We start from the raw sequence: 25,916 nt of genomic DNA, 5'->3' as shown, positions 1-25,916 counted from the left end.
CAGGCGGGGCTGCCCGGCGGAGGTGCCGGCGATGCCTGGCTCCCGGGCGGCGGCTCCGGGGCTGAGCGGCGGCGCTGGGCCCGCCCGCGGCCTCCCTGCGGCGCTGCCGGCCCCCGGCCCGCCCGGCCGGGGATGAGGCGCTGCGGAGCTCGGCCGGGGCTGCCCGTGGCCTAACGCGGCCCACGGGCCCTCACCGCCCGCCGCTCGTCTCCGCCGCCCGCTCCCCGGTGCCGGTGCCCGGTGCCCGTCCCCTGCTGGGCCCCGCGGGAGGATGTCGGGGGAGCACGACATGGACAGGACGATCAAGGTACGGGGAGGGGGGGCGGCTGGGCCCGCTGCTCGGTACCGGGCACCGGGGGTGGGGTGGGGGGAGGCGGACTCGGGGCCGGGGTCCCGGTGCCCGGGGCTCCCCCGCTGCTGAGGCCGTGAGGTGAAGGGGCCCCGTGTTTGGGCCGCCCGGTGGTACGGTGAGACCCCCGTGGAGCCCGGCGCTTCCCCGGGGCTCCTGCCCTTTCCCGAGGGATTTGGGAGCGGCTCTGAGGTAAAATAAGAGTGGGGCGAGGCGCTGGAGGCTCTCCGGGGGCTCCCTGCCTTGCGCACGGCGCTCGCTGTCACGCAGGCTCCGGGAGCCTCGATAAATGCAAATAAAGTCGCGAAACTCTTCCTGTGACAAGATGGATTTCGAAAGGACGCACACAAAAAACTTCCCATACGACTTTCCCTGCCACCATTCCCTGCCACCTGCCGCTGCACGTTTGTCTTCCCAGCAATAACCAACCGCAACCCCACCCCGCTGCGCTCGTGTGGGCACCGTCCCGTACCTGCCCCCTGCCCCTCCGGGTTCGGAGGGGTTCGGAATTTAGCACAGATCCTGGGAACTGCTTGGGCTTTAGGCGTTGTCTGAGTCCAGAACACAGCTCAGTCCTTTCAGGTGTTCCGCAGAGCTCAGCGCCTCGCAAACATCTGGGTGTTATTCGGTGTGCTGGGTGCCCTCAGCTTAACGAAAACGAGTTGAGCTGTTGAAAAGCGCTCAGCCCTTTTTGCTCCCGTTACTTCTTTTTTTGTAATTGAATATATTTTAAAGTAGTTTAACTCCTTTTGCCTGCTGGAAATCAACGTGAGGGGTGATGGCAGCCTGAGGTGCAAGGTTCCTTTCCACCTGCATCCGAAAGGAAACGGCAAGGCGTCTCCTTTAATAGCTGAAATAAATGCTGGCGTTTTCAGAGAGCAGCTTTTAATCCGTGCGTTTGAAACATTTGATGGATTTTGATTGAACCCGTGCTGATTCGCATCAACGTGGAGTCCTGGTGCTAGATTTGGAGCTCTTGCCCCTGAGGGAGGAGGAGATGTAAGCAGTTCTCCACAGCGATGAACAGCAAAGTTCTCAAGTGCCGCGTTTCACGTCGTTGGGAACGGTGTTTCTTCGTTACCAGATCATTCGTTTTTGTAAAGCTACTTCTGAGGGAAGGTTGGAATCCTAACAAAAATGCAGGGGAAAAAAACAGTTGGCTTTTTATTTAAAACAACGGTGAATGCCCAGAACATGAAAGAGGAAATAAAGAATCCTGTATTAAAAATTAACGGGCCTGTGGTAGTTGAAGTTGTCCCTCAGGAGCTGAGAGCTGCCGAGTCCTATCCTCACGTCGTTTGACTCAGAGAGCACACGCCTCCCAGTTCCTGATCATCTTCCGTGTTCTGCCTGGCTGAAATGGGTAAAATGGTGTCCGTGCCATGGCAGAAAGAGTTTTACCCAGAGTGGGATTGTGTGTGGAGACGGGATCTCTTCTTCATCCAACCTGTGCAGCTGAAAAAGATAGATGTGGTTTGGGGGCAGGTGGTTTCAAAGCCCTTCTTGGTTTTGGAACAGGAGCCGCAGACTTCCGAGCTCTGCTATAAAAACCTAATTTGTTCTCGCTTAATTGTGGTGCTGCTGTCTTCAAAAAGTAAATGAGCCTGAGCTTGAATACACGTGCTGAGCAGGTGCCCCGCAGTTCGGAAGAAGCCTTTCTCTGTTCAGTAATGCTCTTCTGGAATTGTTCTCATTCAGGCTGGGGTGCCTTCAGTTCTGTGTCTGAACAGCGGGAATCTTGAATTGGCTTTTCCCTTACGTGCCTCTCACGAGTCAGTAAAATCTGTGGTAATTAAATTGATAAGAGCAAGTTTTTGTGCTTCTACAAAGAACAAACCGTGTGCGATCCGCTCTTCCTTTTCTTCCCCTTTCTTTTAAAACCCTTCCCAGAACCTCCAGAAGAAGCTAACCTCAACTTTTTCCCTTCCACCTCTCCCGCTGGTCACTTAGGATTTATGCAGTGCCCACTCCAGACTGCATCAAGGCGAATTTTCCCATTCCCATCTGCCTTTACCCCCTGCAATCCCTTCAGATACTGCCTTAAATATCAGCTTCCCTCCGAAGGGCTGCAGGCTGCGAAGGAGAGCGAAGAAGAGGGGGACGCCGACCTGCAGGAAGTCGCTTTGCGGGCGGGCAGCTCCATTTCCCCCCCGTGTCTCTGGTGCCAGCTCTTGTCACCGCCTCCTCCTGCTGGGATTTCCCAGACACCTTTCTGAAAGCCGATTCTCCACGTAGGTAGCAGCGCTTCCAGAAGCACAGATGTGGAGTTTTGTGGCGCGTGTCCCGCCGTGACTCCAGTCTGTGCCGCCCGGGCCCGCCGCGCGCGTGCCCTCACCTCGCCGTGTGCCGCCGCGGTCACGGCCCGCGCGGGGACGTGCTGGAGCGTGGCAGCGCCCGGGCGGTGTCGCAACAAAGCCGAGCCCTGTTCGTGTGGATTTGGACAGAAGGATTACCAACAGGGGCTCGGTTCATTATCAGACAAGCCAAAACTAGTCACACTGTGTTTAATATGCAGTAGAGTGATGCCAACGGTTTGCAAACCCGAAGAAAGCAGAAAAGGGATTTTCCTTTTTAGTGTGTGACCCAAAAGTACGGAAAAATGACAAAATTGGGCCTTGGTATTAACCTGTAATTGCTCATCAGTAGGTAGAGAGCTGGTTTTTCCCTTCCCTACTCTTGAAGTGCACTTCATACGTTTCTGTGCTAAAGCCACAAGATTTGCTGCTCTCAGTAATCCTGCTTCGAAGCGCTGGGGCGAGCAGTCCCCGCAGCACACAGCCCGTTTTGTGCCGGGCTGTACTGCGTAGTTTTGTGAGACCTCACAAATCAGGTCTGCTGAGCTGGTTTTTTTGGATGGGACAAAGCAATTTATTTATTTTTTTCATTCTCTCCCCCCTCCCTCTTCTCCTCCTCGCACAGGAAACGTCCATTTTAGAGGAGTACAACATTAACTGGACGCAGAAGCTGGGCGCTGGGATCAGCGGTCCCGTTAGGTAAGGCGCCGCGCCGCGGGTCTCTCCGTGCTCTCAGCCAGGGAGAAGCCAACAGCAGAGTGCTGCGATGGTGCCGAAGGCTCCTTCTGAGCAAATAAACGTCTCTGAACTCCGCGTGGGTCGCGGTGGGCGTGTGAGCAAGGCGCTGGCTTTTACTGGGTACGGCTGAGGGACGAATTTGGCTCGCCGCTGCCGTGCTCCTGAAGCAGGGCACCAACGGGAATCGGCTGCGCGAGGATGGCGCCAGCAAGTGCTGCTCAGACACCTTTGTCCTCCTGATGCCCCTGCCAGGGCGGTGCAAAGGTCGGTCCCGGTGTCGCCACTCGGGGCAGCAGCTGTTTTTACCAGCTGGTTTTTCAGATCATCGCACGAGGCCCAAGCAGGTAGTGCCACCAGCTCTGTGCCCAGCCCCTGGCCTGCCCGTCCTGGGCTTCTAACCACAGCAGGAGCTGGGTGCTCTCTGTAAAACAAAACACGTTCCCTTTTCGACGAGCTCCCTGCCTTTTGGGAGCAGGAATTTGTGCACAAGCTCCGGGAAACAAATGTCTGGGCGCTCGGCAGGGCGATTGTCTGCTGCCACCATTCGTCTTCCTGTCGAGGCAGTTGCTCTCTCCTCATCCATTTTCTGCTGCTGCCTTGCCTCTGATCCTTATGAAAATACCCCTTTGTTCTCGCTGCTGCTCGCTGCCTGTTAACGTGCGGGCCCTCCCCGCTGACGCAGCTCAATTGTTAGCGTTAAATGGGGGAAAGAGACAAAAAAACGCGTGCGGCACGGCTGGGGGCCCCGTCAAAACGCGGATTGCCATTCAGAAACGCTTCATTTATCACAGGCTGCATCCTTTGCCGGGGATGCTCAGGCTGCCACTGCGGGGTTTGGGTTTTTTTTTTTTCATCAGAAGTGGGTCTTCACCTTGGGCGGACAGAGCGCCTTCAGCTCGCCCGCCGTTGCCCGCTGCTCTGAGTTCTGTTTTAGTGCCGAGCTTTGTGTCAGGCATAACGTGTCTGCCCACGGGGAGGGCCGAAAGCCGAGGCTTTCAGGCTGGGACATGGGAGCAGGTGCCCCGTAAGTTGCAGACTGTGGATATTGCTGTTAATTCCCGTGCGCGGAGCCAGCTCGTAACTACAAATCAATTGCTTGAAGTGTCTCGTTAACACCCCTGCTGACTGAGTGATTTTATTGCTGTAATACCAGAGTCTGCGTGAAAAAATCCTCCCAAGAGCGCTTTGCACTGAAAATCCTTCTCGATCGTCCAAAAGCTAGAAATGAGGTACGGTTCCTGTTTGTACTGTCTGCCTTCTGACACGCCGCAGCGGCTCTCCCCACGGGGGAACGGCTGCAGCGGTTCAAAACCCTGCATTCTGAGGATCCTGCTGCGCAGGATTCCTCCCCTTTGGTCCTCCAGGCTCGCTGTGCCCGGTCCCTGGAGCACGAGGTGGTGGGTGAAACACGGGGTGGTGGGTGAAACATGGGGGGCCCTGAGCTTGCCCCCCGAGAGCTGCGTTTCCAAGCTAGCGTCCTCTGTGTCCCATGCAACGTGACATCGCTAGTTAGAAGAAATCCTGTTTGCATACATCGCTCTCGGATGCCATTGCTGTAAGAACTGCCAAGAATGCCTCCAGTTGCACTCCAAATTGTGCAGGTTTGGCTGAATGCGAGAAACAAACTAAGCTCCCCGCTGCGGCTTGTGACTGACTGTGGCTGACGTGCCAAGGTGTCAGCTGTCAGTCCGTTCGGAATGACAGGCTTCAGTTCAAGTTTTCATGAAAGTGAAAAAAATGGTAACTATCCTCAAAGTTTAAGCAGTTTCCACTTCCTGACAGGGAGCAAATTCTCATTCAAAGTTCATGTGGGAAACAAGTTGGTACGCAAAGAGCATCAGACCTTGCCCTGAGCTGGTGTCAGGGGAGCTCTAAATGGGGTGGGATTCCTTCGGTCCCTGCTTCAGCGAGTCTGAACAGATGAGGCTCCGTGTGTCACGAGTGCTAGCCTAGTCCACGTGGCCATAAAAGCAGCTGGATTGTGGAATTTCAAGGTTTTTTAATGAATTTCCAGGTGCCAGTCAGTCTAAATCATGTTTTTATTGCAGCTTTAAGGCTAGTCCTACCTTGAAATGTCTTCCTCAGTCTGAGCAGTGTGAGGGCTGCTGGTTACCTGTGTAAATCCTTGGGGGTGTTTCTTGTTTTTTTTGCATAATTGAAGGGCAGTTTTAAACTGTGTGCGAGTGGTGCTGAGCCCCAGACGGGCTCCTGAGTGCCGCGGTGCTGGGCAGAGGGGGGCAGAGCTGGCCGGGCGCGCGTCGCTGCGTACAGTAACGTTTCTTCCCTTCTCTTCAAGGTACGTCTGCACATGATGTGTGCAACACATCCCAATATTGTTCAAATTATTGAAGTTTATGCTAACAGTGTGCAGTTCCCACATGAATCCAGCCCAAGGTAAGATTGCGTAGGGTGACTCCCTCCCACAGCTTGCTTTCCATGTTTAGGCCAAGGTATAGTGGAGTCTGCTTTTTTTTTTTTTTTCCCTCTCCTTTTTCCCCTAATCACAGTGTGACCAAAATGAGCATTTATGGAGGGTTCCAGAAACAATATTTGTACCTCAGGCTACGCAACACTTATTTTCCCCCCTCACCTCCCTCAATGCCCAAACTTTTGCATATTTAAAGGAATTTTGCGTCCTTCAGTGCTGGTTTTGAATACGTCCTCAGTTCTTAGGTCATCCATTGATTCAGTCTGGGCTACCTGCATTGTCTGAGAGGATAAAATAGCTTCCAGCTTCTGTCCTGCTTCAGTATTACTTTAGAAGCTTGAACTGAATTGTTTGTAACCTTTCAGGGTCCTTCTGCTTTCAAAGCACTGTTAAAGCAGGATTGGAGCGGCAACTTTTGTTGCTACCTAGAATCCTCAGGGAGATCCTTTTATATGATGGTGGTGAGACAGTGGAAACCAGTGCCAGTCTTCCTTTGGAAACAAAACGCAGGGAGAATTGTTTCTAAAAATACCAGGTCCAGCCCTGTAAACCCTAATACATTGTCCTACATGAAACAGCCATAGCCAAACATGAGCCAGACACGTGATTTTTTCATGCATTAATATGGCCTGGGATAAAAAAAGTCTTCATATTGATTGTTAGGTGGGGCAGGGGGGGATAGGAGGGAGAAATAAAGACCTGGGACTCGTCTTAGTCTGACGGTTTTGCTGTGTGGTGAGAACCAGAAGTTAGTTTCTTGAGGATCTGTCAGTCCTGATCACCACACGTCCTATCCCCTGTCCTTCACAATGATGGCAGCAGAGCTGCAAATTGAAATCAGGAGGTGCAGCAGAGTACCCGGGCTCAAAAGCACTGAGGGTTACTCTCGACCTCCTGCTTCTCAGTTGCCACGAGCACCGTTAGCACCTAGGCAGCTAGGGAGGGCAAGCTGGTGCGTCTGCGAGGACGGGTGCAGATGGGTGCAGGCTGTGCTCTCAGCCAGCCCGGGTTTGGAAGCTGTTTGGCGTGCTTAATGCAAGACTCTGCCTGTCCCGTTATTGTTGGAGGGCAGATGACACACCGATGTGTCTCGATGGCTTCCAGGCCCAGACTGGCTCGCTGGTGGAAAGCCTGAGCGGAGCTTGCATCCGTCTGAAGGCAGCCACGTAGACGTCCTCAGTGTCTGCTCCAGCTGGAGGTGGGAGCCCAGCACGGGGAGCAAACTGCAGGCTCCTGGCTGACAATCAGTGAGTCACATCGTGCTGGGAGCCAGAAAGTCCTGCAGCCTGCGCGGTTAAAGTCAAAATTACTGCCCCAAAATGGCTACGACTGTAGAAGCAGCAAGCCTGTGTGTCCTTTTTGGCCTGCATCGGTAGATATGAAGTGTGCATTATTAGCTTAGCAATTATGTTATTTTTTTTATTATTATTTTTAATGTAACAACATGAAATGCTTTTAAACAGGGCTCGGCTCCTAATTGTAATGGAGATGATGGAAGGGGGAGAGCTATTTCACAGAATCAGCCAGCACCGGCACTTTACTGAGAAGCAAGCAAGCCAAGTAACAAAGCAGGCAAGTCGCAATCCATGTATAAGCAAATCCATGAATGATAATGGCTAAAGTATTTAACAATTTCCTGGGGTGGGGGGAGTGGGGAAAAAGGAAGCTAAAATAATCCTCCGTTCTGATCCAATGATCATTGCCTGCTTTGTTATAACCTGACAATGCCAAAGTTTTAATAGAAGCAAAGAATCTGAAGGTGTGGGCTAGCTCTGCCGGGTCGGGACCCTGATGTCTCTGCTGTCCTTAGCTTTGCTTTTCCTAACGTGGCCTACAGAACGAGGAGAACTCTTTTCCCACACAATCTTCCTGCTGTTTGCCTTCTCAGAGCGTTGCCTCCGATCCTCCGCAGGCTCTCAGCAGATAACGCGTGGCTCCTGAGCTCTGGTTTGGGAATGGCTCTTGGCCACGCCACGGTCTGAGCGTTTCGCTCGCCCCTCGGGCGCAGCGCAGGCAGGAACGCTCGCGTGCCCTGGGCTGGTGGTTTGGAACCTGGGTGCTGTGTTTGGTGTTGTGGGACTCCTGCCCCTCACGTCAGGTCCCAGGAGGATCCTATAACTAACTAGAGCTCATGTTTTCCGTGCTGTTTGTTCTGCTTTCCTTCTTCCCTCTCCGTTTCTTGAGGCAGCTCCTTTCTGAATGCTGTGTGTGTAGAGGCTCCATGGCATTTACTCAGTGTCCGTGGGCCGTTTGTGGCTTAGCAATGCATCGGCTGTGAGCCCCTTACGCTGCTAGAGCAGGCAGGATGCAGTCAGGAGGGGCTCTGGGGGACTCAGTGTGTGGTTCTGTGTCTGTCTCAGTTCCGGGGGGGCTTGTTCCCTCTCCCAGCTGTTGGGTGACTTGTGGCCAGCCAGGGAGCCTGGGTTAGTGGGAAGGCTGCAGGAGAGGCGGTGTGGCTGCGTGCTGGGATGTCCTTTCCAGGGCGCCACGGCAGAGGAGCAGCATGTTCCTGCAGGCGTAAAGACGTTGCTCTCAGAACGGCTGAGCTTTCTTCTGCCTGGGAACTGGCACCCCAGCATGAACTGAGGGCCCGAGTCGCCTTCGTGTGCTTCTTGCAGAGGTGGTAATGATGTTCCTAACAAAAGATTAATAATTGTGCTGTTACCTCTTTGGCTTCATCCAGCAAAGAAATTAGGTGGAATTACCTAATTCGTGACAGTTTATTGTCATGTCTTTTGAGGGATTTGATTTTGGCAGTGCAAGGCAGTTTCTAGGATTAACCTGTTGGAAAAATCTTTCAGAGCTATGTGAAAAGATGAGATTTGAATTGAATGCTGATTTTGTGTGCGCTTAGGTATTCGTGTGCCAAGCAACCCTTTGCATGACTGTGTATATAAATTTACTTTGGAAGCAACATTAAAGCCTTATTCTTTTACCTGGTGGTTCTTCATGGCTGTCTTGAACTACTGATCTTAGCTCCTTGTACCCAGGAAGAGTTAAAACCTTGTGAAGCTGCCTCATTTTATCTGCAAATGTGCTCGTGTTTGTAATGAGCTACGTTAACGCTGAAGCTCTCCCATCAGAAATTGGCAGTGTTTTAAGGGGCAGCACTTTGCCCAGGGTGCTGTGTGTGGGCACGATCCTCCAGCAGGAATACCTGCAAATACGGGCAGTGGGGCCCTACTTTTCCTTCAGTAAAGCTGTTTGAGTGCTTATGCTTCCCTTTTCTTTAAATGGGTTGCACTTTGAAATGTACGGTCTGTAGAGCTCTCACGACTGGGGTACAGGCTTCTAAACCACGGCAGCGTAAGCAGTTGTCTTTGCAAGGATCAAGCAATGCATTTCTGTGTCATGCTGCGTGGAAGGAACGAACTGCAGGCACTACCTTCCTGAATTAAAGGACAACGTTGCCTGAATGTTGGCTCTTAAGTCAGTAACATGTGCGATACAATAACTGCAGAAATGTTGAAGCAAGAACTCCCTGTTAAACAGAACGTTGTCGCTGGAGACCGTGCAAGCACGTTTAGTGCCCCTGTAGGCCTGGCACAGCTTCTAAGAGGACACTTGTGATCCATTGCACTTCTGGGGGTCGTGGCAAAGCCCTGAGTTGGTCAGACTAAAGAGGTTGGGAAGCTTTTATTTTCTGTTTGCTTTGAGTGAAATGCAAACTGAGCAGCTCGGTGGGTTTCATTTCCCAGTTCTCATGCTTTCCTGCACTGTTGCTCTGTATGACCGGGGTTGTCTTCACTGAGAATCCCACCCAAGCGGAATTAAAAAGGCTGGGGCCTAAGCGGTGTCGGCAATGTCCTTTTTCAAGCTAAAATAACTCTCCTGAAGCAGGGGTTCTGTAATTGTAGTTGATTTATTGTGCCCTTTTTCAGATAGCTTTGGCTTTGCAGCATTGCCACTCACTAAACATTGCACATAGAGACCTCAAGCCTGAGAATCTCCTCTTCAAGGATAACTCTTTGGTAAGGTTAAGACTTAATATTCTTTTCGTACTGCTGAATTCTGTAAAATGGCTCAATGTTGATTTTCAGAATAGCTTAAAAACGTAAACTGTCAGTAATGCAATGTTTTGGTGACAGAAAGGAACGATTTCTTGGGCTTTGTGCTTCTCCATACTCTGATCTGCCTGAAGTACAGATCCGAGAACAGTGCCGCTGGTGTTCAGTGGGGGTCAGGTCTCCACCACAGAATCCTGCTGGGCTGAGGAGAAAATTCTCAGCCCACTTCTGCCCCTCCTGTCATCAGGATGTTTTACACGTGCAGCGTAGGTGCTTTGACTGAAGCGTGCCACCACGCTGCCTGTTTCTTTCCTCTCTTGCTCATAACCACCCTGCATACGCAGCGACCTCCCTACCATGCGCTTAGTGCTCCCCGAAGCTGCGAGGGGGCTGCTTTGACCCAGAGCTCCCAGGAAGACAGAAATGATTGTTGCAAAGATCAGCGTAACATCTGCTGTTTTGTGGCATGTTAAGGGTACAAATGTAAAAGAGGAATACGTGTGGCAAAGGGAAGATGAGTAGGAAGCAATATAAGGATGCAATAGAAAAGCTGATTTTATGCTGAAACCTCTTCTCCTTGTTTTAGGATGCACCAGTTAAATTGTGTGACTTTGGATTTGCCAAAGTAGACCAAGGTGACTTGATGACACCACAGTTCACTCCATATTACGTAGCACCTCAGGTAATGAATGATTACAGTTCTAGGTTACAGGGGAAGAATGATCTTTATTGCCCGCGTCAAAAAAATATAATTTATAAAGCCTTTGCTGTCTTATTGAAGGCTTCTGGGTGCAGGAATCTTGCGTAGATGTATGGGAGCCACCGTTCAAGGTTGAGTGCTACAGTGATGAGATCACGAGGCAAATTTCAGTCTGAGTTCTTAGTGCTGACTTACTGCTGATGCCTCCTGACTCTCCCAGTCCTGACTCCTACCAGTGAGATTACTCTGGTATTTTAAAAACCGGCCTTTTATTGTGTTGAAGGAATTGGAAAAGTCCCTGCTTCGCAGTCCTCCTTCTAGCTCAGGCTCATACTAGGTTATGAGCTTCAAAATGACCGTGCTGAGACAATAAGGTTCTGTAAAGGCAACTGTTTAGAAAGGGCGCAGCCTCAGGGGGTTATCCGTTGACTTGGTCCCCTTGTCATTATGCATTAGGACATAATTTATAGTTACAGACAGGCTGGTTTTTGTAGTGCTGCTTTACCCACTTTTTCTTTTGTGCTTTGTGTTGGAATCCTGAAGAAATCATAAGAAAACTGCAGATAAATACTTAATTATGGTACTGAGCATGTCGGCAGCCCTAATGACTAGGAAGAGCAGCTGCAAAGATCAGGCCATGCAGCCACAGCTGAGTGCCCTGAACGCTTCCTCAGCTGGAGCTTTGTGGTGAAGGGCATATGCTCTACAGATAGGGCTTTTAAAAACAACTACCAAACGCATATAAAGTTTTTCCTAAGTATATTTAAACTGTAGTTTTTTGTAGAAACTCACAGATTTGATCAGGGAGGGACAAATTTGACTCGATTTGTTCATGGGGGAGGCACGAAGGGACATCTCTGGAGCTAGGGTTACCCTCCAAACACTTTAAACTCCAGTTCCAAAGCATGGAGGTGTTAGAACTTTTTGGACAAAACAGGTGCGAGCAATTGCTTTAATTCAGGCACAGCTGGGGGTTTCATCCAAAGGAGCAAAATATTTTAGGTGGAATTTTCCTCCGTGTAGTAAGTTTCAGTCTTTCTTAGAACAGTTTGAGCTTGGTAGAATCTTCTGTAGCCAGAATTAATCCACCAGTGGGCAACTATGAGACATCTCTGGCATAGGCGTTGTTGTTTGTGCTATCTGTAATTTAGGTGTGTTTTGCAATTTTTTTTTCCTCTCACTGCAACAGGTATTGGAGGCACAAAGACGACATCAGAAAGAAAAATCTGGTATTATCCCCACCTCACCGACACCTTACACTTACAACAAGGTAAGCTGTGAGGCAGTCCACATGTCAAGGTCTTTGAAGCATATTGTTTGGGCTTTTTTTTTTTCCTCCACGGGTGTGTCTGCTGTAAATGTAGTTTATAGACACAGTTTATCACCTGAGACAATAAGCTTTGTCATCAAATTTCACAGTTACGACCAGGAGCAATAAAGTTTTGATCCCTATGACACAGATACGTTAAAGGTACATTAGTATCTTCTGTGTAAAGCGATCACAGAACCTCTCCAGCCCCTCAGCTCCCCAAATCTGCCCTTGGGCAGCTTTCCACCGTCACCTGAGCCTGGAGTTCAGGACTCTCCTTGCACTTGGCTGCGTGTTCCTGCCCCTCCTTGCACTGGCATAAGCCAGCGGGGTTCCCCTGGAGGACTGATAGGGCTGGAACCCAAGCCAGTAGAGGAGGAAAGATCAGCTGCACAAATGCTGGTGTTGGCAGGAAAGAAATACTGCGGCTGCATGAGCAGGGTCAGAGCAAGGCCTTCCAGCCCCAGCCTGCACCGTGCCAAAACCAAGTGATGACAGAGCTGAAGGATGGGGTCCAGCCGAAGTCAGGGCTGCTGCGGCCTTCTTCCCTCCTTCAGTCACGTTGGTGTTGCATGGTCCAGAGGGGAATGGATCTGCCTTTCAGCTGCTTTTCTGAGATGATTTTTGGCCGGATCCACCCCCGCTGGGCCTGTTCTGTACCTCACACGCAGTAACAGGGGCAGGGAGGGGAGCATGGAGGGCGGTTGGAAGCACAGCATCAGCAGCTGTGAAATCTTGTGAAGCTCCAGGCCTTCTGGAGCTTCTTCAGCTCCGTGGTTTTTGCTGCAGACCTCTCTGAACAAGTATTTTTGACAGCTTGTTTGTTTGATGGTGTTTGGCTATTTTAGTCACACATTCTTAAAAAAGTGACTGTCTAGTATCCTGCTTCACATTCTGACGTTCAGAGACCAGGGTTCAGGCTATGTAGTGTTCTTATTCATGTTCTGACGGTCAGAGACCAGGGTTTACCCTGAGATGTGCAGTGAGCACGCAGCTGGCTTACGCCTGACACGCTGCCTGTTTCCATGCAATTCACTGTTGCATAGCAGAGCGATACAGGAGTGTGTTCTGTAAACAAGAGAGCTTGGGTGCTGGAACTAGTTTGGTTTGGCAGCATCTTGTGCTTATATATTTGCCAGAAAGCTGTTTTAAAATACACTTTTAAAACAAACTTCCAGGTAGAAATAGCGAACGGGTGTGTTTCTCTTAAAGGGAAGGATAAAACACGAAGCAGCTAATGGGGAGAAAAGTACTTAGTAAAATTTATTCCTGATGTAATTTTGACTTTATGAGAAAGGAGGAACAAATCTGTAAAGGTGTTTGGAGGGGTCTGTAGGAGGAGGCTGAGCTGTGCTTCAGTTTTTGTAGGGAATCGTGTAAAACTTTTAACATAGGTTAGAAATTTTTTAACCACTGCTTGCTGCAAATCGTGCCCCAAGGTGATCATTTCCTTGCTTTCAGAGCTGTGACTTGTGGTCCCTGGGTGTCATTATTTACGTGATGCTGTGTGGATACCCTCCGTTCTACTCCAAACACCACAGTCGGACAATTCCGAAGGACATGCGGAAAAAGATCATGACAGGAAGTTTTGAATTTCCAGAGGAAGAGTGGAGCCAGATCTCAGAGATGGCGAAAGACATTGTGCGAAAGTGAGTCGCTTGAGGAAAGTGTGGTATTGCTCTTTGCTTATACTAAGAAATTGGAAAATCACATGAAAGTGCCTTGTCACAAGGGGATTACTTTTCTAAAGGCAGGGTAAATTGTCTGCAGAACATACAGCTAAAAAAGTTTCTATGTTCAACACAAAAGAAATTAGGTGATTTTTTTCCCGTCTTCTTTTCTCCCTAACTATTGTGTGCAATTTTTGATGTTTCCTGTGTCTCAAGTTGCTAGAGTACTGTGCATGTAGTCTGTGGAGGGAGTGGGTAGGCTGCCTTGCCTCAGAAGACAGCGGGCTGGCACGTCTGCAAGCGCTCTCTAGGTGGGCATCTCCTGTGGTAGTGTCTAACCTCCCGTTAAAATCAAGGCCTAATAGAAACCGGACAACTAAATGCAGTCGGTCTGTCCCTTCGAAGCCTGTGCACGCACTACACAGCCTAAAAGGAGTCGAGAGGGAAGCATGGGAAGGGGGGTTAAGATCTGTCACAAGGTGTCAGACTACGAGATGAGGTTTTCCACTGGTATTTTATTCTAAAAGCTTCTGGGAGCTGTTTTTCATGCAATGCACGTCTCTCAACTGCAAATATTTCACACGTTGTGATCCAGTGATCCTCTTTGAAAACAATGTCCTGACCTCACTTATTTTTTTTTTTAAGCAAGAGGGACTTACTGCCTTTGTTTGCATCACCAGAGGAACTGGGAGGATAAAAGCAATATAAATAGAAAAAAAAAAAATCAATCCGTTAAACAATTTCAAACTGTTGCTGTCTTTTCTGATGTAATGTAAAGCCTCCAAGGACTTGGCACAGTTTGGAAAGGGTGCTGAGACCTGTTTATAGCGGTGCAGGAGAGCCCGCAGTCTTTCAAGACACAAACTGCAGGTTATGCTGCAGTGAAAATTCTGTTTAAACCAAGGTCAACAGTCAAAAGATGTAATTGTTTTAAAATGGCCGTGAAAGTCAGCTCGTGGAACGTTGTCACTTGTATTCAGTTAATTCTCTGAATAATGCTGTCAGGGCTCCCTTTCCTGCCTGTCTTTTCTATCCCGAGCCTGAATTTGAGTTTGCAGTGCAGGAATACGTTTTGTGGAGGATTTTCCACGTTATTTATGTATGCTGCTATTCAAGTGGAGTCTTGCTTTTGGAGGTCACGTTTTACATTCAAGTGACCGCTTCCTTTCAGGCGTGTCGAGTTGATTTCTGACCTCAAGCTTTACAAGCTGGAGCGCTTGAGGACAGATTAGGGCTTTGAAAACCGATGGAGAAGGAACGCATCTATCTTGGGTCTTGGATTAATTCTGAACCGACGACCTGTTTGGCAGCGTGGCCTTGCCGATGAAATTTATGAGCCAGCCTGTGGTCCTGCTGACATTTTGTAGAAGTTATTTCCACTTTCTTGGTGCGTTAAACAATTCTGCGCTGCAGCCAGGAAGCTGATTTAGAGCATTGTCTGAGAAAGCGCGACAAACTCATCAAGTCATTCTGTTTCTAATTTAGACACTTGGAACGACTTGTCAGCGCTCTGTGTGAAACGTTACTTATTTTTACTAAACACTTATGATTATCATGAGAACGTGAGGTTATCCGCCAAAGCTCTATCCAGGGTCTTGTTCCAGTCAAATTTATCTCAGTGGGCTTTTCAGAGGTTTCGGAATAAAGTCGCTTTTTATTTCGAGTTGCTGTAGCTTGTCAAAGCATCTGTTACTTGAGGCTTTTAGAGAGGAAAGAAGTCAAGGGGTTGCCTGGTAAAAGCAGCTAACTCAGACAGCAGCTTTGCAGCTTTGAAACTTCGCCTTACTTCAACCTGCCTGGAGTCCTTGGTATGCACAGAGACCGTTATGCAGAGCGTGTTGTTTCCAGTTTATCTGGAAGATAATTTCCCACTTGGGAGGATGTTAATTTAGAGTTCAGCTGAACACAGTGTTACCAAAATGGTCTTCAGTGCCTGTCTTTACGCTGAGTTGCTGAATACAACCGAGTGAGCCGTGAGAGCATTACAGTGTCAACTGCGGCGAGGGGCAGTGAGGCTGACAAAGTCAGACTGCTTCAGGGTCAGCTTCGTGTTTGAGTTATTAGGAGTGGTTTCCTTTTTGGTCTCTCTAATGTTTAGAGATTGCTAAGTGCTCTGATCCCAGACAGAGCAGCACATTGTAAATCAACAAAGCGCCTAACAGACTGATTGATTCCTCTCCCAGGCTGCTGAAGGTCAAACCTGAGGAACGGCTGACCATTGAAGGTGTGCTGGACCATCCCTGGCTCAACTCCACCGAAGCACTTGATAACATCCTACCCTCTGCCCAGCTGATGATGGACAAGGTCTAAACCATGTTTTGTTTTATCAGGAATGTTGCACAGAGGAGCTGGATGGCTCCCGGGTGGTTTGAGTGTTTTCTTTCACATAGTGTTCTGCAGACAAAGAGCTTCCCTTCTGCTCTAATGAGAGCCAGAGAGATCTAAGAAAATGGAAACAGTTCGGTTTGAGGTTCAGGCTAGGAGGAGATGCTCAAGGACTGGCAGTAAGGAGCAGCTCTGTGCTAACAAGTGGAGAACAGAGTACGGCAGTAAAAGTGACTGAGGACTCTTCTGTAGGTCTTCGCTCTTTTTTCCCCGTGTTTTATGTCTGACTAAAACCACGACCTCATGAAGTAGAAGCAAATGAGTACCCCTCCTTGCTTTTTTTAAATGCTGCACAAGTAGGAGTACAGTCAGCTCTCATAAGGTTATGAACATGAGGCACAGAGATGATTCTTCATCCTGTTCAGCCCCTGTGAGGTTGGGGTATATTTTTCTACAGTCAATGATGGCAGTTCTAAACGTGTCATGTGTAATGCAAGCCTAATTTTTGTTACACACCTCTGAAATGAATAGGATAAATAAATAGGATTTTGATGCCTTTATTCCTCCTGTCCATGGCTAGCATTGTCCATATGTTGTCCTTTAATTCCCAAAGGAGCTAATTAAAACATCAAGCACAACTCTTCTCATTCCAGGCGATGGTTGCAGGGATACAACAGGCCCACGCGGAACAACTTGCGAACATGAGAATCCAAGACCTCAAAGTCAGTCTCAAACCCCTTCACTCCGTCAACAACCCCATCCTGCGCAAAAGGAAATTGCTGGGGTAACTCTCTAAAGCTTTTTCTGAAAGACCGAAATGTAGGCAGCTGTGATGCCTGGAGAGTGACTTAAAGTGCGTTATTATATTATACAGGCAGTGGAACAGATCCATTATGAGAAGATGAGACATACGTTGAGTAGGGAATGGCAAAAATGGGAGAAAGAATTAAAGAATTCCAAGACTTTTTTCAGATCCTGGCATTTATATACCAAAAAAAAAGTCAAGTAATCTCTCTTTGGGTTACCTATCTGAAAAATAGAAAAACGTATTTTAGAGTTACGCTTCAATTAATTTGAATTAACATTTATTTTTCTTTACATTTAAAGTGGTCTCACAATGCAGCACATTGTAATAATTAATGCTAAATCTGCCTCCCTTTCACAGCTCTCCAAGCAGTGAAAGAGAGAGCTGTACTGGTACAGTTACGCAATGTGTAACGGACTCGAGTTGCATTCCAATTGTAATTGTTTCCTCCTTGTTCTCCTGCAGCACTAAGCCGAAGGATGGTGTTTACATCCACGACCCGGAGAATGGAAGTAACGATTCCAATGTGGCTCTGGAAAAGCTCAGAGATGTGATTGCTCAGTGCATTCTACCGCAGGCTGGTAAAGGTTGCCGCTTTTAAGAAAGTTACGTTCCTAAATATGCAAGGCACTGACTTTGTGCTGTGCCTCACGATCAGTCTGGATTAGCAGTGAAGAAGGACAGACGAGCTGTCTTCTTCAAGAAGAAGAGAAAGCTCCTGTCCTGGTCTGTCTTGAGAGGAGAATGTTTTCTGTGAACTCTGGCTTTAGTGCATGTATAATAATAATAAGTGCCAACAGTAACATGTGGAGCTGTTAAAATAACTTTGAGACAGGAGTGTCTGCTTTCAAGCCAATTTGTTAGTTTACATGAGGCAGGGGGGAGTAACTGTATGTGTTGTTGTTTACTGAAGCTCTGAGTGTTGCTGAGAGGCAGAATGGCAAACCTCCTGTTTATCTTTGTTCTCCTAAACAGGAGAGAATGAAGATGAGAAGCTGAATGAAGTGATGCAGGAGGCGTGGAAATACAACCGGGAGTGTAAGTTGCTGCGAGACACTCTTCAGAGCTTCAGCTGGAATGGTGAGGAACTCCTCTTTCCTGCAGGGTGAAGGAGAGAGAGCAGGGACTTTATTATATGGAAATGAAAACAAATTTGAGTTTGTGACACGCTGATTGAGGTTTCCACACTGTTTCAGCCCTTCTCCAACATGGATATTTTAGAAACGAGGTTTAAAGTTCTGCTTTAAAATTCCTCTTTGAGGTTCAGGGTAGTTTTCAAAGGCACCAAGTCATTTGGGAACTAAATGGCACAGATGGATCATCACTTCAGAAACTGCTTTAGCTGATCCGTGCTGGTTTCCTTCCAGCTGTTTATTATCCTCTTTCTGTTGGAGGCTGCTGCCCTTATCTATGTCAGCACAACATCTCTTCTATTCAATTTAGAGAGGAAATGGAATTAAACTAGGCCAGCTGCTTCTGGGAGTGTTTGATGGCTCCGTGACAAAACAGGGCAGTGGCACCAGCCAGGTTCCCAAGGCTTGGCCATGTCTCTTCCTTATTTTTTTCTTTTTGTTTTTAATTTAAGTTTTTAACTTCTCTCTTTTTTTTTTCTTTTTTTTTTTAATGGAACTAGAGATCTTAACTGATTTTGGTGGCCTTGTAAATGTTGTTCTAAGTGTCTCTGTATTTTGTGTTCAGTCAGCACACAATGCCAGCTGTAATTACTTTCCTCCTTGTGCCCAGAACCTGCTGACTACCTCTTCTTTTCCTTTCAGGCAGAGGATTCACAGATAAAGTGGATCGACTAAAACTGGCAGAAATAGTAAAACAAGTTATTGAAGAGCAGACAAACTCCCATGACTCTCAATAGCTGGAGCTTCTTAATCTTATTTTTTTTACCATTTAAGATTTATTCTTTAACTGTAAAAAGTATTTTTATGTAAATTAATAAATCATAATTATTTCATGAAATTTCCATACTGCTTGAAAATGCTGTATAGTTGTAGATATAAAAAATCATTGGTACTGTAATATTTTTTTAAAACTCAGTTCCTTGAGGTATATATGATCACTTACGTACTGTTAATCATGAGTCCCCCCAGATGGGGCAAATTATATTGTTAAAGACCATTCTTTTTCTTAATAACCAGTTGCAGAAGCTGCCTTCCATCTGCTATACATACAGCCAGCTGCAGTGACTATATATGTGAACAAGACAGCCACAGTTTCTCAACACCCTGCTCAGTAAGTACTTGAAGCGAGTGCTGTGAAATACGAACTTCATAGCTACCGTTTGCACCTAAATTCTGAGTCTTTATGTAGAGGCAACAAAATAGCCTTCTGTTTCACTAGATGACCCAAGAGCCGTGCTTGGCCTTGCCAAGGGCACCCGAGTCCATACGCTTGCTGCGTTTTTCAGTTCTGATCAGTAGCCCTCTTTCTTTCTTCTGTAACCCATCTTCCTTGGACCTACTTTAAGGCTTAATGGCCATTCAGCATAGAACTCCTCTTTTTATCATACTGTTCAACGGCAGGATCAAAGAATGTTCCAGTTACTTGTACAAGGTATTTTTATTTTCGCGATGGGATCTTCTGTAGACAACAGTAAGCGTGGGGTCTATTTGTTTTGTCCCCAGACCAGAAGTTCTGTTTCCACCTTATTTTTTCCACTCTAGAAGATCCAACATCTGTTTTCAAACTTGTCCTCTTGTTTGAAAGAGATCATCCTGGCAAGGGTCATAGTGCTGCTGTGTACGTCCACCAGTGATCCTTCTCTTGTGTCACCCTCTGGAGTCCAAGCTCCCCGTCTCTTTGATGCCTTCGAGCTCCTCCTGGCGGAGCAACAGATGCAGGGCTGCTCCTTGACACATGTCCTTATGCTGCCTGGACCACGAGGCTGCCCAGGGCAGATTCTTACACTAGTCTGGAACATTGGCTCCAAAAGCTGCTTTTTTATTTCAGTGAAACAAACAAATGAAAAGAATCTGTACATAGTTCTAGTTTTCTACCTTCTGACACTTTTCTTTCTTTTGAGACTGGTCGAAGGCTTTTTATAGAGATATTTTGGTACTAAACCTGTGCAGACACTGAATGAGTTTGGTCTGCAGACTGAAGTGCCAATTCAGGGCTATTAGTAATGACTCTTGAACATTATTGTTATATTTCATAGCTCGTTAATTTTGGGTTTACATTTACAAACCTGAGCCATGAATCTCCCAACCTACTCTTACGGCAGTCCAGCCTTGTTCTTTTTTGTCTTTTTTCTATAACAGACTTCCTTGTAACCTTTAGCTTGGATGGCAAACCAGTGTCTGACTCTTTCTATGAAATTTTTTAAGCAGTAACTTAGTTTTTCTACATGAAGGAGATGCTTCATTTCCCATCCTTCGTCAGCACCTTGTCAGCTTTCTTTTTAATCCTGTTGAGAGTTTTCCAATGCTTGATTTATTCCTGAGTAAGAACCACATTCCCTATTTAACCATCACTTGCTCTGATGGAAATGGGGAGTTTTTGCATAAGCCAGAATTGTACTTCTGACACTACATGGAATATTTGTGTACTGACATGCACTGATGACAACTGTAGAAAATTAGCAGGTGACAAGAGTAATTTGTCGTTTCTTGGTAGTATCAGCAAGTTTGCAGGCCCTGTGTGCATTTCTGTCCTTGCCCTAAATTCCAGGTCATGTCAACATCCACACAATCTTGAAATGTATAGACCATTTCCTTTTAAACTTGAAATCTGTGTGGTGTTTTTTTTTGTTTTTCCTCTGGGAAATCTCAGTGTATGGGAACTTTTAAGTATGGAAAATAGAGAAATAAGCAAGGAAATCTCCTGTGCTTGAACGGGAGCGCAGAAAACTCCCTACAAAAGCACTTTGCAGCTCTTCCCTTTGAGGAGGAAGATACTCTGGCAGTTTCTGGAGAGCCAGAACTTCTGAGCAGAAAAATAGATCAGATTGTAGCTACTCTCATTATTAACACGGTGCATTCGGCAGGCTACTGCCACGCCGCCGTCTGCTGAGATCCAAGCAGCTTGAGCGTAAGCGGAGTGTAAGACACTGGGACTTCTTTTTTTCTCAGGCAGGTTGCTCTAGTGTTAAAGATGACAGTAGCAAGGCTTGTCCGCCGATGTGTAATGGTCTTTAGGAAATGGCTTCAGCCTACTTCTGCAGTACCAAGAGAGGTTTGGACAGGGGGGAGCACCTTGGAGGGAGAGCAGCTGCTGCTCACTGCCACCCAAGGCAGCTTAGAAATAAGCAGACGGGATCTGACTGTGTGCCTCCTCCCCTGATGCTCTCCTCAGCTACACAACAGAGACATTTCAAGCAGTTACTGGTAGTGAGGTGGGTACCCTTGTGATTGACTGTGAAGTGTTTTGCTGTCTGGAGGGAAGTCACATTTCTAAGGGCTAAAGTGATGAGGAACTGCTTTTTATGGGTTTACTGTTGATTTTAGTGTCTGTGAGAAGTAAGAATGGCCTGATCTGAAATGGAGGTAGGGAGGGACAGATTTAAGAAAATCCAATTCGAAAATTCGAGGTCAAATGGTTTTATTTCTATGAGAAAGTTGATTATTTTCCTCTTGAAAACAAGTTGTTTTAGATTTCAAAATTGAATAGACTTGAATGGATCTAATCGACTTATTTTAAAGTTATATTTTACTTTCTTCTTCCTGTGTTTCTTATTTTTCAGTTGGCATAAATGCAAGATACCTTGTCTTGATAATGTAACATTTGAGTTGGTAATAAATCTACTGATCCTTTACAGCAGACTGTGAATATTGTACATACCTTGAGATGGAAGAGTTGTGTGGGAGCAAAGAAGACATTCTTTGTAAAAACACTAAAAGGATATGGGAAAGCTATGTAGTTGTTGTTTTTTTTTTAGAGTTTTATTTAAGAATCTCAGAAATCATTTGACCTTTTCAAAATTTTATGTATATCTGACTTCTCCTGTGACTTGATTATTTTAAGGTATATATGTTGAAAGGTTAGGAGAATTTGACTAGGAGGAAGAGTTTTTGATTGGAAATAGCAACATGTCAAAGTTTTGCTGTCATTACTTCAGGTTTTTCTTTAGGAAATCTGAATCTGTCATCATCTGCCATGTTTAACTTCTGTGTATTAAAATGTTTGCATTTCTCCTTTCCAGTGTTACCTGTACCATCTTAGTTTATTTCGGATCAGTATTATATTGTAAATATTATGCATCAATGTATATAAATGATTTTACTAAACTTAAAAGTTATTGGCTTCTTTTTTTTGGTCCCCAAGTCTCTTTAGCACAGAAGGGGAGAGGACGGTGGTGCCCAGAGCCCCGGAGCTGTGCTGCTGTGCTCCCTGCTGCCTCAGCACCATGAGAAACCGCTGCTGGTAGGCATTTGCTTCTGTAACGCAATTCTTTGAGGTGAATGAGCGGCCAACAAGATAGGCTGGGTAAAGCCCTAGGAATTTGTGTGCTCTGCCTGGTGACGTAGCCTGAAAATCGCCTCTAAATGCCATTAGATGGCAGCAGGACATCCCTGCTGCTGCAGGTTAACTCCAGAAGCTCTATGTTGTTTTTTCTTGTAGCTACAGCTTCCAGGGCAAGGAGGGATGAATTGTTCGGTGCAGCTCGAGTAGCACTTGGTGTTCATGACATTCCCCCTGTTGAGTCTAACAACTCCTCCATTCTGCCAAGAGCGTTCCAGGTGTCTGTAGGAGAGGGGGACGACCATGGCAGGGCACTGTGGCAGGACTGGCAGCTGGTGAGAAACCGGTAGGTGAGAAGTAGGTTGGCCTTTGTTTGGGCTGGTGGGGAGTGAGACAACAATTTCTAAGCATCCCAGGTGTATTTAAGGCAGCCAAATGCTCTGTAAAAGTATAGGAAAAGACTCTTGTACTCTCAGAAGAAGGATGCCTGGCCCAAGGTATGCCTCTCCCTTTCCAGCAAGGAAACTTCCCTTGAACAGTTAAATCATTTGGTGACAAGCACTCAGCTGAGTGATGTGCCCTGCAAGGATATCTGTCAACAGCCACTGCAGGCTCTAACCCTGCAATGAACCCATTAGCAACCAAATCCTCATTGTTTTCCTGGTAATCTTCTGTTGCTTTCCACTTAGGAAGGCTTAATCCCCTTTTAAACAAATTGCTGTAGCAGCACTGGCTTGTCGCGCTCTCAGCAAATGGGGTCAGCCCAGGCAGGGCGCAGCAGGCTGTTAGTGGTGGGATGGGATGGGATTTAATGGGATGCTGCTCCTGCTGGTGCCTGGAGCACAGCTCCTGTCCTCCCTGTGGACCCGTGGAATGTTTGTGTTCGAAGTGGAGCTGGAGAAACGGTCTCTCCTCAGGCCCTTCCATTCCAGCTGGATGCCAGCCCCAAGAGCAGCTCTGCTTTGCTTCCCGCCCCGTGCCAGTGACCGTGGCTTCAGCCAGACGCAGCTGTGGGTTGTGCCAAGGTGTGTCCTGATGGTGAGCAGGGTTCTCCTCACGCTGGGCTGCTTCTTGCTCCTGGTGCTCCTGCTGCCCTGCGCAGACTGCAGCCCCCGGCCCACCTGGGGCCATGCAGCCTATGAGATAGTCATTCCAAGGAAACTTGGCACCAAGGCAGGGAAAGCCAGCCAGGACAGCATGTCCTACATCATCAGCATTCAGGGGGTAAATTATACCATTCACCTCAGGCAGAAGAAAGACTTCATAATAAAAAACCTCCCTATATTCACTCGTGACTCTCAAGGGAAAATCATGGTCGAACAGCCCCGTGTGCTACCAGACTGTTATTACCGCGGCTATGTGGAAGGCATCCCAGACTCCACGGTGACTCTGACTACCTGCTCTGGGCTCAGAGGACTGCTGCAGATTGGAAACATGAGCTACAGCATCGAGCCCCTGGCAGCTTCCTCTGCATCTGAGTATCTTCTGTTGCAGAGGGAGGTGGCGGTTCCTGGAACGGTGATCTACAAAACGCCCCGGAGAGGCAGACAGTTTCCAGGTCGTGGTACAGCAAAGGGGCAATTCCAGCCCTGGGGGCGCATGCGGTATCTGGAACTCCTTGTCGTGGTGGACAAGGAAGGGTTTGACGCTTTCGGTGGACATATAACTAACGTGACGTTGGAAGTTATTGAAATAATCAATCTGGTGGACGGGCTGTTTTCTTCTTTCCGCCTTCGTGTGCTATTAGCTGTGCTAGAGATTTGGACAGAGAAGAACCCGATCAGTATTACCAAAAACCTAACTGAGGTCCTTCACAATTTTAATCTTTGGCAGATCCAGCAAAGCCCTACGCATGTTGCACATGATGTGGGGTGTCTGTTTGCCTCGTTGGACTTTGGTCACAGCACGAGAGCATTGTACAGGAGCGGCAAATCAAACTTCGCCAGCGCTTGTGATAGAAAACGTGCTTCTGCTGTTGTTTCGTTTGCCAAGCAGACTTACATGGACACTGCTGTCCATGTTGCCCACGAGTTAGGGTATGTCCTTGGCATCGATCATGATGACAAGTACTGCAGGTGTGGAAATGCCTCTAAATGCATCATGAACGCACAGAGCACAGTGAGCTATGAATTCAGCAACTGCAGCACAAGGTACTATTTTGATTTTATAGCGTCAGGGCGAGGACACTGTCTGAATAACATCCCCGCATCAGTAATGACGTTTGTACCGCAGCGCTGTGGGAACGGTGTCCTGGAGCTCGGGGAGGAGTGTGACTGTGGTTCAGAAGCACAATGTAAATTGGACCCTTGTTGTAATAACAACTGCCAAAAGAAAGAAGGAGCCATTTGCACTTCTGGACTCTGCTGCAAGAATTGCAAGCCTCTCCCAGAAGGAGAAGTGTGCAGGGAGAGCACCGACCCGTGTGACCTGCCTGAATATTGCAACGGGACATCTGAGCATTGCCCAGCAGATGTGGCCAAGCAAGATGGGATGGCATGCGCTGAGGACGGCTACTGTTACTCAGGCAAATGCAAATCACGCACGTTACAGTGTAGGAACATCTTTGGCGAGAAAGCAGAGCCTGCTCCACTAAAATGTTACAAGGAGCTGAACATGAAAGGGGATCGGTTTGGCAATTGCTGGGGAGATGGGCTAGATACCAAATTTCAGAAATGTAAGCTAGAAAATATCCTGTGTGGGAGGGTGCAGTGTACTAACGTTAGGCATCTACCTTGGCTGGAAGAGCACTCAACCATCATTCAAACCCCAGTGGACGGTACCTTGTGCTGGGGCACAGACTACCACTTGGGCATGAACACCTTGGATGCTGGAGTCATTGAGGACGGCACACAGTGCGGGGTGAAGAAGATCTGCATTAACCGGACGTGCGTCCTCAGGGAGAAGTACTTGGCACCCAGCTGTTCTGCCCAGAGAACATGCAGAGGAAAAGGCATTTGCAACAGCAAAGGAAACTGCCACTGCGACAGTGGCTGGGCACCTCCCAACTGCCAGTTTGTTGGCTTTGGGGGAAGCATCGACAGTGGGCCTACGCCAGTCACTAAGAAGGGGCTTTTAAAATTCATCGTCAGGATTACCATGCTAACCATTACCAGTGTGGTACTCACAGCACTTGTCATTGACCGGGTGAGAAAGCTCAGAGCATCCCGAGTATTAAGCAGGGCGGTCGGATCCTTTCGGTCTAGAGAATAGGCTCCTGAGGGGATGTGAAGGACTAGGTGGAAGAAGACAGCTCTAAACCAGCCGAGAGGCAAAACTGCCCTGCAAAGGACCTCATGTGGCAGCAGTGGAAAGCAGGACTCAGCTTCATCCTCACAGCTGCAATGGACTTATTTAAAATTGATCTGGATTCAAGGGTACAGTTAGAATAGCTGTAGAATAGCAAAAAGAAATTGTTTTCATACACCTCAGTAGGAAAAAAAAAAAAAAAAAACGACGAAAATGACAGAGAGGCTCAGGTTAGTTTGAAATGCTCCTGCACGTTTGCACTGGCAGACACGGCCACGACTGAGACAGGCGTCAGCTGTTGTAGAGGGATGGGTGGAATCTATCCTGTGAGGAGTGCTGTTGTGGTTAAATCTCAGAAACTGCACTTCGCAGGCAGTCTTTGGGCAGGGATTTCCCTTTTGGGAGGAGGTGGAGGGGGTATTGAGGACACCCAGCTCCTCAAATCTCACGGAGCAGCAAGGGAAGAGCGGCGGCAGCTCCCCCAGAGCTGCCTCAGCCCTCAGAGTGCCCCAGAGAGCGAAGCGCAGCAGGGATGTGTGGCCTTCATCCCCGTCACCTCACGGCATGGCAGCCAGGAGGGCCGCGGCCTTTCCGGAACCTTCCTGAGCAGCGCTGAGGGGATCAGCTGCAGGA

The 25,916-nt window shown here is 47.9% G+C and overlaps 2 protein-coding genes across 3 annotated transcripts; both read left to right on the top strand.

Annotated features, from left to right (window-relative positions):
* Positions 1-218: 218 nt before the first annotated feature.
* On the top strand, positions 219-21,869 carry MAPKAPK5 (MAPK activated protein kinase 5). Of its 2 annotated transcripts, none has more exons than XM_035340371.1 (14): positions 219-307; positions 3,269-3,342; positions 4,535-4,610; positions 5,678-5,775; positions 7,273-7,381; positions 9,691-9,780; positions 10,403-10,498; positions 11,706-11,786; positions 13,287-13,474; positions 15,679-15,799; positions 16,474-16,604; positions 17,091-17,206; positions 17,601-17,705; positions 18,401-21,869. In XM_035340371.1, the coding sequence occupies exons 1-14, from the start codon at positions 272-274 to the stop codon at positions 18,493-18,495; spliced, it is 1,416 nt and encodes a 471-aa protein (XP_035196262.1). In that variant the 5' UTR covers positions 219-271; the 3' UTR covers positions 18,496-21,869. The 2 variants fall into 2 exon arrangements, with proteins under 2 accessions (XP_035196262.1, XP_035196261.1); XM_035340370.1 differs by having other exon boundaries at positions 17,091-17,212.
* A 949-nt stretch (positions 21,870-22,818) lies between these two features.
* On the top strand, positions 22,819-25,819 carry LOC118174701 (disintegrin and metalloproteinase domain-containing protein 21-like). Its single transcript, XM_035340198.1, has one exon. The coding sequence runs from the start codon at positions 22,839-22,841 to the stop codon at positions 25,245-25,247; it is 2,409 nt and encodes an 802-aa protein (XP_035196089.1). The 5' UTR covers positions 22,819-22,838; the 3' UTR covers positions 25,248-25,819.
* The last annotated feature ends 97 nt before the right edge of the window (positions 25,820-25,916 follow it).

The sequence above is a fragment of the Oxyura jamaicensis genome, chromosome 15 (genome assembly GCF_011077185.1).
Source record: "Oxyura jamaicensis isolate SHBP4307 breed ruddy duck chromosome 15, BPBGC_Ojam_1.0, whole genome shotgun sequence".
Taxonomy (NCBI): Eukaryota; Metazoa; Chordata; class Aves; order Anseriformes; family Anatidae; genus Oxyura; species Oxyura jamaicensis.
This window is presented reverse-complemented; position numbering and strand designations above follow the sequence as displayed.

What these genes read in the sequence shown, in the direction of transcription:
- LOC118174701 (XM_035340198.1), top strand. Translation starts at nt 22,839, where the DNA reads ATGGGATTTAATGGGATGCTGCTCCTGCTGGTGCCTGGAGCACAGCTC.
- MAPKAPK5 (XM_035340370.1), top strand. Translation starts at nt 272, where the DNA reads ATGTCGGGGGAGCACGACATGGACAGGACGATCAAG. An exon ending in CCACATGAATCCAGCCCAAG is followed by an intron (nt 5,776 to 7,272) that starts GTAAGATTGCGT and finishes GCTTTTAAACAG; the next exon opens with GGCTCGGCTCCTAATTGTAA. An exon ending in TCAGAGCTTCAGCTGGAATG is followed by an intron (nt 17,706 to 18,400) that starts GTGAGGAACTCC and finishes TTTTCCTTTCAG; the next exon opens with GCAGAGGATTCACAGATAAA.